At 37.1% G+C, this 15,659-nt stretch overlaps 1 protein-coding gene across 1 annotated transcript in view; it reads right to left on the bottom strand.

Moving 5' to 3' along the window:
- LOC122797094 overlaps positions 1 to 9,964 on the bottom strand; it is a 625,096-nt gene extending 615,132 nt beyond the window's left edge. The window contains exon 1 of the mRNA XM_044065887.1: positions 9,888 to 9,964. Within this exon, the coding sequence (XP_043921822.1) occupies positions 9,888 to 9,931 (44 nt within the window). The 5' untranslated portion in view covers positions 9,932 to 9,964. The remainder of the gene's footprint in view (positions 1 to 9,887) is intronic.
- Between the last annotated feature and the right edge of the window lie 5,695 nt (positions 9,965 to 15,659).

Below are 15,659 nucleotides of genomic sequence, written 5' to 3'. Positions count from 1 at the left end.
GTATATGAGGACTCACTGATAAAGTGTCTGGACCACAAGACCTTTTATAGGTATGTTAATTGTACAAAAAAGCATCAAAATGTGTGTCCTTATTAGTAATAGCAATGAATTAGCAGAAATTCTAAATAATTATTTGACTACACTTGTATCATACAAGAAAACCTCTCATGAAGGAAGAAATGGTTAAAAAGTTTTATCTAAGATTAAGAATAACAGCTCAGAGACCCTATATTTAATACCCAGTTGTGTATATATAATATAAAACAATTAATTAAACCACTCTCTATGTTATTTACTATTAAAAAAACGTTATTGTTCCTGATAGTTGGAAGGTTGTCAACATAGTGCCCATCTAAGGATTGTACAGTGTCATCACTGATTATTTTCTAATTAGTCTCACATCAACATTAAGTAAATGTTTTGAAAGGTGTTTATTACCTACTATATAAGAGAGAAAAGAAATGAATTTTTTTTTTATATTTCTTTTTATTGACTTTTAGTTAAATCATAACAAGAGGGAAAAGAAATGAATTTAATAAATAACTAACCAACATGGTTTTATGAGAAAGCATTCTATATTTATCAATATATTCCAGTTTTATGATAATGTATGTGAAGCTTTAAGCAGCGGCATCAGTAATGGAGTGGTCTATTTGGACATATCAAAAGTCTTTGACAGTATCCCATATGTGGCATTTATCAACTCCCTGATCACATAGAATATTAGCCTATGTGTTATAATTTGGGAAAAAATGTTGGCTAATAATAGGAAGCAATGTTATAAATTGCATGGTAATTTTTCCAGTTGTTCAGAAACTGGTTCTGGTGTCCCCAAGAGATCCATATTGCGCCCATTACTTTTCAATTTTGTAATTTCATTTTTATCTAATAACAACAAATACTGGGTGCCCAAATATGCATACGGCATTAGAAGAGGTGCATTTTTAACTAGTGTCACTGATTTTATTAAATTCAACTCATATGTTCTGGAGATATACAACTGGTTGAAGAATAATGGTTTACCATGTCCCATCCAAACCTGTACACAGATTTACCTTGAATACTGATATTATTAATGAGATTTTTGAGTATAATGACTTGTATTACACACAATCTGGGCATTAAGTATAATGCTTATTCAGTCCAGTTATGTTAATGTGAGCTATGGGACTATTACTGAACATAATTTCTTATTCTGTTCATATTTCAAAGGAGATCAAACATTGATGGAAAATCTTCAAAGGTAGTTAACCACATGTATTACTGAATGATAAAATTGATGTTATTAAAAGTATCTACGGTGGTGGTGCTGCGGTAGCGTTGTTGCCTCACAGTAAGACGCTGTCCGGTTCGATTCTCAGCTAGAGCGTCTTCTGCATGGAGACATGCGTGAATGGGCGTACCTTCGTTGAAGGTTGTGTGTCAGGGCTGGTAACTCGACACGTAAAAATCAACTACCAATCATTAGCAGACCGGAGTTCCGCTGTAGCGACCCCTAACCGGGAAAAGCCGAAAGACACAAAAAAAAGTATCTGAAGAGGTTTAAGTTGCATTTCTTACTGTTGGCTACATGGAAAGTTATATCTGGTATATGATGAAGAATCTAGGTTTTTGTTTAACACTGAACTATAACCATCTTGGAATAGCTTTCTCTAAATATAAGATATTTTGCCACACTCAGTGCATTAGACTCTTGGTTTGGAAGCAATATATACTCTGGAAATGTGGAACCTATGCATTAATGGTCTTCAACCTTAAAGCAGTACATCCAAACTATTAAGGTATTAAAACTAAGGCAAGAGGAAATGAGGATGAGCAGCCGAGGGAAGGATTAATTGCAGGGCAGAAGATCTGTAATAGTCAGGCATGACTGTTGAAGAAGCAACAATCAGCATAACATTTCAACTAACATGCAGACAATGTGAAAAAGCGGGTTGTTGATGATGATGATTATAACTATATGAGGACTGAGGAAAATAAAAAACACATAAGAACACATAATCTTTTTATAGAAAGAATGAGATCAAATCAAGGGAACAATTAAAGGAGAGGCAAGGAAATACTGTGGGCCATATTGTTAATGTGGAGTCTCAGAAATTTCTGCAAAAGGGTTAACTAAAGAAGCCCTCTTTGTGATAAGGAAACAGAAAAAAAAAACTAATGGGATTTTTTGAATGACAGAAAAAAACAGATACGGTTAATGGGGAACATAAATATGCTTGTTGTTAATTAACTGAAGCATCTTGGGTTACAGCCACATCTATGAGAAAGCTTATTCTTAAAACCCTAAGAGGGACAAGTTTCAAAGAGTTAGTAACAGAACTAGCTTGAGAAGCAGCAGTCTTGGACATGGTATTTTTATATGAGAAAGAAGTAAAGATTTCATATCTGGATGTGAACAACCATTTGAGAACATTTGATTACCAAATAGTCTGGTTCACAATTAGCTAACCTACACAGTCAAGGCAATCAAACATGAGAAATATTCCCTTCAGTAGGATAGCCTTTAACAAAATGAGGCAGTGCCTCTGGAAAGTTCTAATAAGCAGGTTTAAAGGCGACATGAAATAACCTTAGGAATGCATAAAGTGCTTCTTTCCTACTAGCGGTTGTGGAGTAAACTACCAGCAAGCCTACAAAGCTGCAGATTTATTTATTTGTCTTTATTTACTGGGAAAGCCTGACTGGGATAAAACCCTTTTCAGGGGAGGCCCAGGGAGAAAAGCACCACATTAAACACCAGTTTTAACATATACATAAAATACAGTTACATAATATCAGAAGGAATATAAAATATAGGTAAGTGTACATACATATGAAAACAAAAAATACAGCAGCTTACATAGACATCATTCAGAAGCAAAATATATAAACAGCTTGCATAGCATAACAATTACAAATAGACACAGGCATGCATGCAGCAATATATTGTAATACTACCTGAAATTTCTTGCAATTAAAATAATGAAGAGACAACTTAATTATGGAAATATTAGAAAAGGGGAAGGTGGTTGATAATGAACTATAATTACATTAAAGCATATCTTCATTTTCCTTCAAAGCACTACTTCTTAATCATCTAAGTTTTGTATAATTTCTTGTATACGTTTTTGTATAATCTCTGTATGTGGAGCTTTTCACCCAGGGCCTCCACTGAAAATGGGTCTTATTCTAGTCGGACTTTCCCAGTAAACAAATGTAAAATAAATAAATAAATAAATCTAAAGTCCTTACAATTCTCCCACTGCAAATCCTCCTGAATTCCCACTCAATACTTCCTCAGTCATGACTTAACATCCTCTCCTTGCTGTGCCTGATAACTGCATCAAAATACATACAATTCTATCTAATTTCTTTCCCTTTAGTGGCCATCCTTCCTATGTTAAACCTCTTCTTCCATGTGAAACAAACCCTTCTCTTGTCTGCCAAGTGTTTGACTATACACTTGTACTCCTTGCTGCCCTCCCCTGTGTCTTTTCTCTTATAGATAATTTTTTGTCATGTGTTTTGCTTTCTCTCTCTGTTAGTTAACTATAACAAGTTTATTATTGTGGATTCTTATTTTGATTACCTTGTTTTTCCTAACTAGATATTCTTGCTACAATTAACTACTTCTATTCTGTTATATTACTGTAGATATACATTTTAGTTAATGATGTATTTTATCACTTGAGATACTATGTACCTGTTAACATAATCAGTGTTGTGTTGTTAATGCCACTATACAATTTATTTATTTATTTTACTTATATGCTGTGTTACTATAATTTTGAGTTACACCTTACAGTGCAAAAATGCCCTCTGGGCCCAGAAACAGCGGTAAGATGGGTAAAAGGGATCAACCACCTCAGACACATGGTGTTGGCGTGCACAAGTGGCAGAAACTGATTGGTTGGTACTGCATTAATAACTGTACCAGTACTTCTAAATGCCAGTATGGAAATACAGATTTTGTGGTCAGAAATGAAGCACAGTTTGGTGTAACTTGCAGCAAACTGCTGAATGTAGCAAATCGTCTGCTACGGTTTTAAACCAGAAGATTTTTTTTTTTTGCTCCACAATCTAAAATTGAGGGGAGCCTGCTCAACAGTTTTAAACCACAAGTGGTCTGTTACAGTTTTAAACCGGAAGATTTTATTAGTTCCACAACCTAGAGTTGAGGGGAGCCTGCTCAAGGAGTGGCACTGGGCTCAAGATGAGCCAGTTACAGCTCTGCCTAGGCCTTCACAGTAAATGGACTGTGTGTAGAAGGAAAATCCACTTAAAAAAACAAATAAATACATGAATAAGGAAACTAGATGGTTGTCATATAAAGTGGCATCAAGGATAAAATAGACTGTATTTAGGAAGTACGCGGAACCACAGAAGGTGGAAAACAGATAATACTACTTATATCCGAAGGAAACAGTAATGGTAGTCAGGAAAAAACAAACTCTAAAAATGAAAGAAAGATAACTAGTTCAATAAAAAAGAAAACCATTTTGCTGATACATTGGGAAACAAATACAACAAAAGCAGACAGACTGTAACTTAAAATGAATGCACTGGTAGAAAAGAATGATGGGATAATAAAGCCTGCTACAAACACAAATAAGCAACAAAATGCTCAAGCACAGCAACTAATAGCAAGCCACTAGAATTTAGCTTCAGCAGCAAGTAATAGCTCTACTAGCCTGGGAACCTTCTACTGCCATCAAAAGGATGACTAATTTCAGCAAAACAACTCATTAATTTAACCAATCACTAGGTTAGTCAAGTATAATAAAAAGTGGTGACTCACCTACTGGTTATTACCTGACTACTAGCAGTGGGTTCACAGCAGCTGTACTTAGTTGGTAATCAATGACCCTTTCTTCCTTCTGTCACCAGTAGCTCTAATCCCAAGCTGGTTCTTAACAAGCAGGTAACAGGGTCTTTGGTGGTCAGTAATCTTGTCCCAAATTTTCTATGGATCTGTAAGCTTGTTACTCCTGGTAGATACCCTGGACAGTATGTACATCAGCTCAGTGTAAGAGAACTAAGCTGCACAATATTCTAAAACCAGACCAGTGATGGAAGCCCCCCCCCACACACACACACACACACACACACTGTCCAATCACAGACTGTCAGGAACTAACATCTCAGTGTTCCTTGTCTCACCAGGATCAAACACTAGCACCAATCCAAGCTGGCTACAAAGAAGCAGAAGTTGTACCAAACTGCCCAACAGACTGAGCTACATTTAGGAACTAAAGCCAACCTCATTTCCCCTATCTGAGGGCTTTAAGAATTTCAACAGTGCTTTACCCCTTGCTGACCCAATCTCTAAAGTCATTACACGTCATAACATTTCTTGTTGCCATTTGATCCAATGGTAGGGTTTCTACCTATCCATTTTTTTTACTGGACTATCCGGAAATCAAATCAATTGTCCAGTAGTCCACTGCAGTAGAAAACACTGTACAAACTCCATTATTCTGTTTCAAAAAAACAAACTATCAGAGTCTTTTAAATTGGCAAACTTACTATGCTGTTCTGTTAAAAAAAAAAAAAAAAAAAAAAAAGCATCACAAACCAGGAAAAGAGGATGTGGCTCCTCCCCTTGACATGAACACGATGTAATGAAATGGGTAGAAAGTGGGTGGGGAGAGGAGATGGGCAGGTTATGAGGAGATACTAGGGGGTGTTGCCTTGGCCTGGCTTCAGCCACCACGAAAGGCGGCAACCCTATCCAATGCAGAGACAAGTCAGTACCTGTCAGCATAATGATGATGTACAATTCAGGATAAACTTCTGCAGTGGAACTCTCAGATAAACAAACTTTATAACAGGAGGAAAAAATTACATGGTTTGCATAAAATATTTTCTACTATCATTCAAAAGACGTATACACAGATCTGCAGAGTCTTAAAAAAAGATCATTAAGAAGAATAAGACTGATTATGATGTGATGATAGCTAACTCTTTGAACAATAATCACAAGGTTTTAATCAACTTTGTTAGGAGTATTAGAATAAAATTCCCAGTGATGCAACAAAATGAGAAATGAATGGCACTACCTGTTCTGATAATATAGCCATAGAAAATGTCATGGCTGACAAATTTAGCTCACAATGTCCCCTCCCTCACACCCCAGTGCCTCTCTCATTAAATCTTTTAACATTACTCATCCCATTATCATTATGGGTGAGATTCTGGAAGTTATTACCAAAACTAAAAACAACAGCTCCAGGGGTCCAAAACAATATACCAGGTTGCCTTGTTCCTAGCACAAAATAAGATTTTTAATCTTAGCCTCTCTACAGGCCATGACCCTGAGCTCTGGAGAGGAGCAGTTGCATGTCTCAGCATAAGGGTGATGTTGCAACTGGTTAATGTTTGCAACTGAAAATATGTCAACATGGTTTGTTTGCATATATATAAATGTATAATTGGCAGTATCATAAGTGATAATTCAATAAAAACATTGCTTGTTTAAAAAAAAAGGCTGGTGTTGTAACTGGCCCTAAAAATTATCATTGTTAGCCACACCAGTATTATCTGTAAAATTAAGTCAGTCTTAGCTAGTCAATCTCATCAACAGTGAACTTGGTAATTTACAAACATTTCATCCTAGTCAGTATGGTTCTGAGAAGAGCAGGTCTTAACTGTTTAATTTGCTTGACTTTTTGAAGGTGTGACTGATGGCGCAGAATGGGTCATTCCGACCATGCCTCTAGTGTTAAGCATGTATACAATTCCCATGAAGGCATACTGATAATCATACTAACTTAAATGTTAACCCCTATAGTCAAAGGATTTCCAATTGTATCTCTGATCATATGGACATTCTCATCTAATACATCAGTGACTATTCGAGTCACCCCATGGCTCTATGCTGGGTCTCCTTCTCTTTAGCATCTACTTCTCTAATGTAAAGACAGATGAACAAAGTTTATGGCTGACCAAGCTAATGGTTGGCTGCAAACTGGATGTCATTACTGATTCTCCCACAGACTACTATATTCTACATGAAGGGCTAGACAGAAACAGCACCTGGTGTACTGATCACAGATGCATTTGCAAAACAAGCCTTTCTCAGTGATCATCACATACGTGGAAAGCCAGTTAAGGTCAATAGATTATTAGAGATTCAGGTAACGTTGTCAACAATATGCTGTTCTTTGACCATCAAGTCAAGATTTTTTTAATTGTCCAGTTAATTAGCAAAGATAAATTCTCAAGATCTATACAGGTCTTAGTTTCTCTACACTCCTCCCTTATTACTCTACTTACCAAATATAATGCTCCAACTGATTTGCATCTTACCAAAAATGTATCCTGGCCAGCTCCACAGACTTCAGCATTTCCTAACCAAGAAAATCAATAGAGCTGGGCTCCCTCAGCTATCTGGACAGATTAAAAGGTCTTTCACTTTTTTTCATCCCATGAAGATTCCTATATGCCGAACTTTGTCTTGACTTTTGGCCTATGAAAGTCCCTAGTTTATTAGGTTTTCCCCACCTTAAACAGACTGGTAATGGTAGGAAACTCACTTCAAACTCTGAACTTACATTTCAGCATAAGTAGGACTTCTTGGAAGGATAGGTTTATTACTCAAAGAATTTCTCGCGTGTAGTATAAATCTGACCTGCATGTTAAACAGTATAAAACCTTATCCTCCTTCAAGTTAAGTGTTGATAACTGGGTGGGTTAATCATATCATGTTATGTTAAAAATAAGCAAGCAATGTTAACAAGCAGCAGGGGAAGTAGGTACATAGGAAAAGGCACTATTGCTAGAAAATAAGAAGTTGGTAGCCCCCTCCCCCATGGGCACTTGGTATGAGCCCATCTAGAACATTCATCATTTGCAGTTCTGAGAATCTCATCATCACATGGATGTAATAGGATATAGAAAGTTCATAGAAGGGTAAAAAAAATAAGCACATTGCATACCAGAAGCCACTGAATGATTGGATAAGCTTAATATGTACAGTCTGAAGAAAGAAGGCAGACTGCAGATGTGAAAGAAACATTCAAAAACCTCAAAGAAGTTCAGAGTTCATAACAGGACACCATATTTTAAAAAAGACATGTACAAAAACAAAAAGACACAATCTGAATGAACATAGAAAGATGGCACTTCAGCGCAGCTACAAGAAAATGAACTACACAGAATTGGTTGTGAATGGTTACTAAAACCTTATTGACTATGCTGTAATAACAAAAACTGTGTGTGCGTATGCAAACATTTGTATTTTTAGGATGGTGACCAACACAGAGGGAAGGTCGTGGTAGCAAAATGTGAGGTTTCTAAATGAGCATATTCAAGAAATCACACAAAAGCTCAATCAAAATTCATAAAGGTAGAAAATGCATTACATTACTGAGTAGAATGCACAGGAAGACTATAGCAATAACCCACGCCTGGGTGTGAGTAATGCTGGATTTACCCACTGTTGGTGTGGTTTGGCTACAAGGGCGAAGCCCGAGTGGCCAAACAAAGCCAACCGTGGGTAAATCAACATTACACACCAGAAGTTGGTTATTGCTATTATACAATGACATTATTTAAGAAAAAAAAAAAATTACTTTTCTTAAATAATGACATTGTATAGTGCCTCCTTGCTGCCCTTCCGCAGCTGTCTGGCATTCTGCGGCAGTTCTGATGTACTGCGCATGCCTACTCAGTGCATCAGAGCTGTGGGCAAAAGCAACAGAGAAAGCAAGATCTCCGTTGCTTTTTAAAAACTGTTTCACTATGTTAAATGAGTTTAACATAGTGAGACAACTTTAAAAAAAGCAATGGAGAATATCCGTTGCTTTTTTAAAGCTGTCTCGCTCTGTTAAACCCATTTAACATAGCGAGACAGTTTTGAAAAAAGCAACGGAGAAAGCAAGATCTCCATTGCTTTTTAAAAACTGTTTCACTATGTTAAATGAGTTTAACATAGCGAGACAGCTTTCAAAAAGGCAACGGAGAATCTCTATTGCTTTTTTATAGTTGTCTCGCTATGTTAAACTCGTTTAACATAGCGAGACAGTGTGAAGCAACGGAGATCTTGCGTTCTCCATTGCTGTAAAAAAAAGAGTTATAGTAATGGAAAAAAGTCTGGGCGACCGGACCTTTTTCCATTACTATAACTCTAATTTACAACGTGCACACTGACCAATCAGCTTGCACGTTTTTGAATATTTAATGGGGGGTCATTGTATAATGTAAATATAAGTGAATGAAAACAGTGAGAAGTGGTGACACTGAATGCAACCATGGTGGCAATGACAACAGACAGTGGGATAATTTCTTCCACATACTTCTCTTCCATATAAAAAAGATTAAAACCACTAAAAGGAGATGATTGCGAACCAAACAAAAACCACAAACAGCAAAAAAATTTGCAGGAATCACCAAATAAGGGCTCACACCAAAAAAATATAAAATATTTATTACATCCACAACGAGTATAAAAGAGATTACCATATGCCAAAAACACAAACTTTAAAAAGTAGTGCAAGCTGACAATACTGAAGTTAAATTAAAAGTCAGACAAAACCACCAATCAGGTGAGCTTGGTTTCTTCACTGAAAGAACTCATGTAAAACAAGCAAAATTTAATAACCTAATTCAGATTTTATAAATTACCTGGGATATAATCATCATGGAATTACTATCAATTATAGTGACCCGCCTCAGAGCAAATATTCACATTGATTATAGACACTATATAGGTTATATATGAGGAGCTTGGCCATTTTTTTTACTTCCACAACTACATAAGAGAATGTACAGAGGCAAACACAGTCACAGTTGTTATCTCAGGTATGAAATATCATTGCATTGTATAGCTGGATGTATCTGCCCACAGAAAAAGTGAAACTGTGAAGTGCACTTCTCAGTATAGTAGCATGACAAGTTACACTTACCCATCAATTTCTTCTTGAACTCCATAAGAATAATCAATCTGCATTTTTCTTCCTTGCTCTTTATCCCTCTTTTCTTCTGCACCTAAACATTAATATATGTATAAAGTTACTCAAAAAAAAAAAAACGTAATTTTTCAAATAAAAGTTCCAATAAGTGGAGTGTAGTTCCCCTGCATCAAGCAGCTAGCTAGACTAAGGGCACTTTGCAATTAAATACATGTATTTATTTTACTCCATCTTCTCGTTATTAGACAGTACAGTTGTCTAAAACTTACCATAACAGCAGATGTTTGAATGATCACTGCTGAAGTAGCCTTAGCTATATGCATTATATCCTGCCAAGGATATATAACAGCCAGCCAGCTTCCAAAGCTTCAGGGCACCTTCCACACACCCAAATCATCAGTCAGGTCAAGCTGAGTGAGTAAAAAGACAGGTTTGGGCACCAAGCCCATTCAGAGCTTTATTTCCAACAGACAGAGGAATGCTGGGCCCTGAAAGGGCAATGCTAGGAATAACAAAAATTAAATGTCCACATTGTGGCATAAACAGCACGCAAAAACAAATAAGGAGGGAGGGAGCAGCTACTGCAGCAGTGATCATTCAAATATCTACTGTTATGGTAAGTTTACTTACACAACTATAGTAAGTTCATCATCTAGATCACTGCTGCAGTAGCCTTAGTTATATGGGTAGTTACCCTAGCTTACTACACTTGGGAGGTGGAAGGAGAAGAGTCCAGAAGCCCCTGGACAATGGTCATAGCAAAGCCTGATCTAAACCTAGAGAAGGAATCAAGCTTAGAGTGCTTTGTAAAAGTATGTACAGAGAACCAAGTAGCAGCTTCTACAATACTCCTAGAATCCGACACTTTCCAAAAACATGGATGAAGCCAAGGCCATGTTAGAGAGGGCATTGATCCTGCCTGGAATAGTTTTGCTGTGGAGAGTATAACAAAAGGTAATAGTCTTAGGTAGACGTGTCCAATCTGCGGCCCTCAGAGCTCTTCCATGCGGCCCTCAACCTCTAACTGCAACATCGATGTATGCATGCCCCAAAACACTTTTTTTGTTTTGTGTTTTTCGCTCCCATGACCTGTAATGCTAATGTCGGTGTGTGCATGTGCCAAAGCACCCTTCTAGTTTTGTTTTTGAGCCAAAAAAGGGTCAGTGTGTTTACGCCATTATTTTGCGCCAAACAATCAGTGTGTGTGTGTGAGTGTGTGTTCTCGCTGAAGAGGGACTCATGTATGGATTTGTCACTGTTGCCTTTGAAAGGGACAGCAATTACCTGTGTTAATAGGTAAGTATGGAGTGAGTGAGTGCATGCATGAAAGCAGAATTGTGTGTGTGAAAGTAGAAGAAGAGTGTGTGTGTGTATGTGTGTATATGTGTGCATGACTGAGAGAGACGCATGCACAAAGAGGCTAACAATGATCAGTCTACCTACTGAACACAAACATGTTAGCTCACAAATACATCACATATTAAGAGTACACTTTCATTAAATTGCGGCTTTCCTGACAGGGAGAGTATTGTATTGAACATGAACTCATACCTCTTAACTGTATGGATTTTCAAAGAATGTCTGGATTTTTGCATCATCTTCCAATTTGTGTCTTTTGCTTAGGAAATAAAAGTAGTCATCCAAGGTAATGCAGTTCCAGGGAGTAAGAATGAGACAGCAGCCTAGGGTTAATGGGTCAGTAGTGGACTGACTATGTGGGACTGTAGCATATAAAGTTGTATTGTTTTTTCAGACAAACAAAAAAGCACCTAGTGCTAGTACTGTTTTTTCATTGGTGGGTTCTAAGCAGTGGTAGATTGGACAACAGTAAGCATAGCTTTGGCGGATCATCAATACTGGCAAATCAAGTGGGCACAATGTCATTTTTTAAATGTTGGGGATTTTAGTGTGTATGTGTGTGCTTATGTGTTGGGAGTGCTGCAACAGTAGATGATTATTAAAGACAGAGCCTTGCAGACTGTGGAGAATATGTTTCTTTGTTTCAAAACCTAATACTTGGGTACGCATGCCAGAAGTAGATTTTTTAAGACATAGCTTCTTGCCATTTACAGTGGATGGATATTTACATTTAATGGACAGTGTATTAGCGTGGGCCTGTGGGGTTCTGAAGGATGCCAAGTCTACCACTGCCAATGTCTTGTAAAGTGACCTGGAAATGGATACTGGGATGTCACTGAAAAATATAGTAAATGGGCTTTGAAATATAGTTTAATTAAACAAAGTGTACTTTCAATTTACAGGCCATAATTTCATTTATTTCAGGTAGTCCAGATACTGGTAGATTGTATACCATTAGACTTAATTAGGGACAGCTATCATTCTGGGGAAACAAGCAGCTCTAGCTTCAGTGAAAGCTCTGTGGTTGCTTGCAGGTAGGAAGTTGCAGGATGTTGATGCAATGTGTTTTATTTATTATTTTTAATGCATTTGTCATTTCAAAGCATGGTTTTCTTTAATGCAAAAGAAGGCAGGACTGAATGAGCCATATATAATAATGGGATAGAAAGATTATAAGTGAAGTATAATGTTTGCAGCTACAGTTGTTTCAATGGTGTATGTGATGCATAACTATTTTTGGGCCTGTGTCCCACTTTTATTTTTCGCTTTGTCCAGATTTCCTGCTCTAAGGTTGAGAGGTATGGTTCCATACTAAATCAGAAGTTGTATTTACCTTGGAAGACTTTTCGGCATAATTATGAAAAACAGAGCCTTTTAATATCTCTGCTTATTTCCAATATAAACTGCCATGTAACCTTGCAAATAACCTTATTAAGCTACTTTACTTCTTTTGGAATTGATAGGTATGATTCATCTGTTTGGACATAAGCATGTGACTTTGATTTCTTGCAGCAGTCTGTGGTTTACATAATCACAATAACTTTTCTGTGTTTCTGGGTGTGTAATCAATTTAACAGTTTTAAAGATGTTTTCCAAAAATAAATAAATATATAATAAATAAATAATTCTCTTTACACTTTGAGCTATTGACAAAGTCTGGGAATTTGTTTTTTTCAAAAGCGAAGGTCAGCATTACAGCTCAGTAAACTGTCAATCTGTGAGTAACTTCTGCACAAATTAAAATGTCTAAATGTCAAATGGCTTTAGATTGGAGGGAAGTTTATTTTTATTTATTTTATTTAATTTTATATTTGTTTACCGGGAAAGTCCGACTGGACACAGGTCCATTTTCAGCGCAGGCCCGGGGAGAAAAGCTCCAAAAATAACACAAAACAATATAATACAATACAGGAAAGAGAGAGAGAGACAGCAAATTATGGATGTAGTACTCATACAATATGGCAGAGATTACATTTCGCAACAGTGAGAAACATTGAGGTACAGAATAAACTTAAAAACATTTTTTTTTACAGTTATAATTACAGCAAGGCAAATATCAATGAGTAAAGTTTTTAGGAGAAAGCTGTTTGTACATAGCTGAAGCTCTGAAACAATCTTTTGGTATGGATTAACCTGGGGATTGACACAAGTTATATGTTTACACCACTATGTAGCATTATAGTTTATGGTTTTCTTATTGAATTACTTTTTGCCGAGCAGTTGTTTGTTGATTTATTGATGGACCTTTTGGTGGTGGGAAATTACATGGATGAATCCATCTCTATTATGATTTTTTTTTTCAGATATTTTGACTTCCAGACAATTTCATTCAGTGAGTGGGTGTCATGCGATTACTGAGGTTGCCTATTTTACAAGTAGGGGCTTTTTGTGTGTGTGTGTGTGTGTGTGTGTGTGTGTGTGTGTGTAAGAGAGAGAGAGATTTAATATGTATACTGTCGCCTCACAGTAAGACGCTGTTCGGTTCGACTCTCAGCTAGAGCGTCTTCTGCGTGGAGACATGCGTGAATGGGCGTGCCTTCATTGAAGGTTGTGCGTCAGGGCTGACAACTTGGTACATAAAAATCAACTGCCAATCATTAGCGGACCGGAGTTCCGCTGTGGCTACCCCTAACCGGGAAAAGCTGAAAGACCCAACAACAACTGAATATAATTTTGCAAATGGAATTCTTAGTTAAACATGCCCCTCTTCTTGGGCAACTAGACTTGAGTAACCAATATTAGATCTTAGCCATCCAGCTGGGAAAGGTTAGTATATGGATTTTCCATCTGGTTTGATGAAGGCTATGCTACTTACCCAAGGACTACATTTATGGCTATCTATCCAGCCATCGTGTTGCTGAACTACATTGTTTGATAACGAGAGGAGCTTTTTACAGAAGTTGAAGGTTTTTGTGTCAAGAACCTGTCCATAAAAAGTGGCTTGTTTATGTTGCAGTGAAGGCTGTGGTAGTGAGCGTTTTAAGTATAACCAGTATTTCTGAGGTAGAGGAAGTCTCTTAAGGCAGGATCTTTCTTAGCCTGGAAAGCAAGCCAATGATGACATTTATAGGGGCCAGTGAGAGACAGAGGAAAGCAAGAAGCTTTTTAGTCTGTTTGGATAACATAGTGAACTTAGTCCTTTGACCTTTTTTGTCAGAAATGGTTGTAGTCTTTCTTTTGGCAGGGTGTTTTGCTGAGGCACATGCCAAAAGGGGCATTGCACTCAATAATGGCTCTTGTAAAGGAAGAATACAGGGATTATGACCTCCTTGTCCCTGGATGAGATACCCTTACTAATGAAGTGGGCCATGTAAAAAACTTTCCTTACAACGGAGACAACGTGGTGGTCAAAAGTCAGGTTTCTATCAACCTGGGTGCCCAAGTACCATACGACTTATTGCGTGCTTACAACATTGTTATTAATGTGATAATTTGTGGGGACATCACTCTCCTCAAAGGGGATGATGATACATTTTTTGGCATTTAGCTTGAGGCCATATTTCTGGCACCAGTTATTTGTTTGGGTGAGTTGGGTTATTTTTGTGGATTATAGTATTGTAGGACTGCTGATGTTGACATTTTACATAGCTGGACTGCTGGAATGGTTTTCCCACTGAGAAATGCTAGTGCTGTAGTGAATATCTGTTTATTTGTAAAAAAAAAAACACATATATATATATATATATATATATATATATATATATATATATATAGATATATTAGCTAAGATGTTAGAGTTAACTGTTAGATTTTAGAATTAGAATGAGAATTAGAATTTTAAGGCAAATATTAGGCATTTATTACATTTATTCATAGTTCAAATGCACCTACAGTACAGCCAGGAGGTCAACTGTGGTCTTCCGGAGCAACGAAAGAGGTAACTGTATGTTATATTTTATATGCAGCCCCAAGACCATTTCTGTTCACTCAATGCGGCCCCAGCAAGCCAAAAGGTTGGATACCCTTTAGGCAACCATTTGGAAATAGTCTGTTTTGGCACTGGCTGTCACTTCTTACCTTCACGAGAAACTAATAATTCATCCAAAATTCCGAAAGATTTACTTCTGTCAAGGCAGTACCTGAGTTATCTGTGGACATCCAAGGTAAGGGGTATCCTTTCTCCCTCATTTTTAGGTTCAGGAAAGAAAACAAGGAAATGGACAGTTTGGCTTAAAGTAAACCCAGATACCATTTTAAGCATAAAAGAAGGATTAGTTCTCAAAGAAACCATGTTTCTGTGAAAAATGAGATAGGGCTGACTTTCAGCCCAGATACCTTTCATACACAGGTCAGAGCGATCAGAAAAAAATGTCTTCCATGTTAAGAACCTCAAGTCAGCCAGGGTAGCTGATTCAAATGGAGCAAGTGTGGGCTCTAGTTTTCTTGGAGGTCTGTTATGGAAAACAC

The sequence above is a fragment of the Protopterus annectens genome, chromosome 3.part0 (genome assembly GCF_019279795.1).
Source record: "Protopterus annectens isolate FY-2018-M chromosome 3.part0, PAN1.0, whole genome shotgun sequence".
Lineage (NCBI taxonomy): Eukaryota > Metazoa > Chordata > Ceratodontiformes > Protopteridae > Protopterus > Protopterus annectens.
This window is presented reverse-complemented; position numbering and strand designations above follow the sequence as displayed.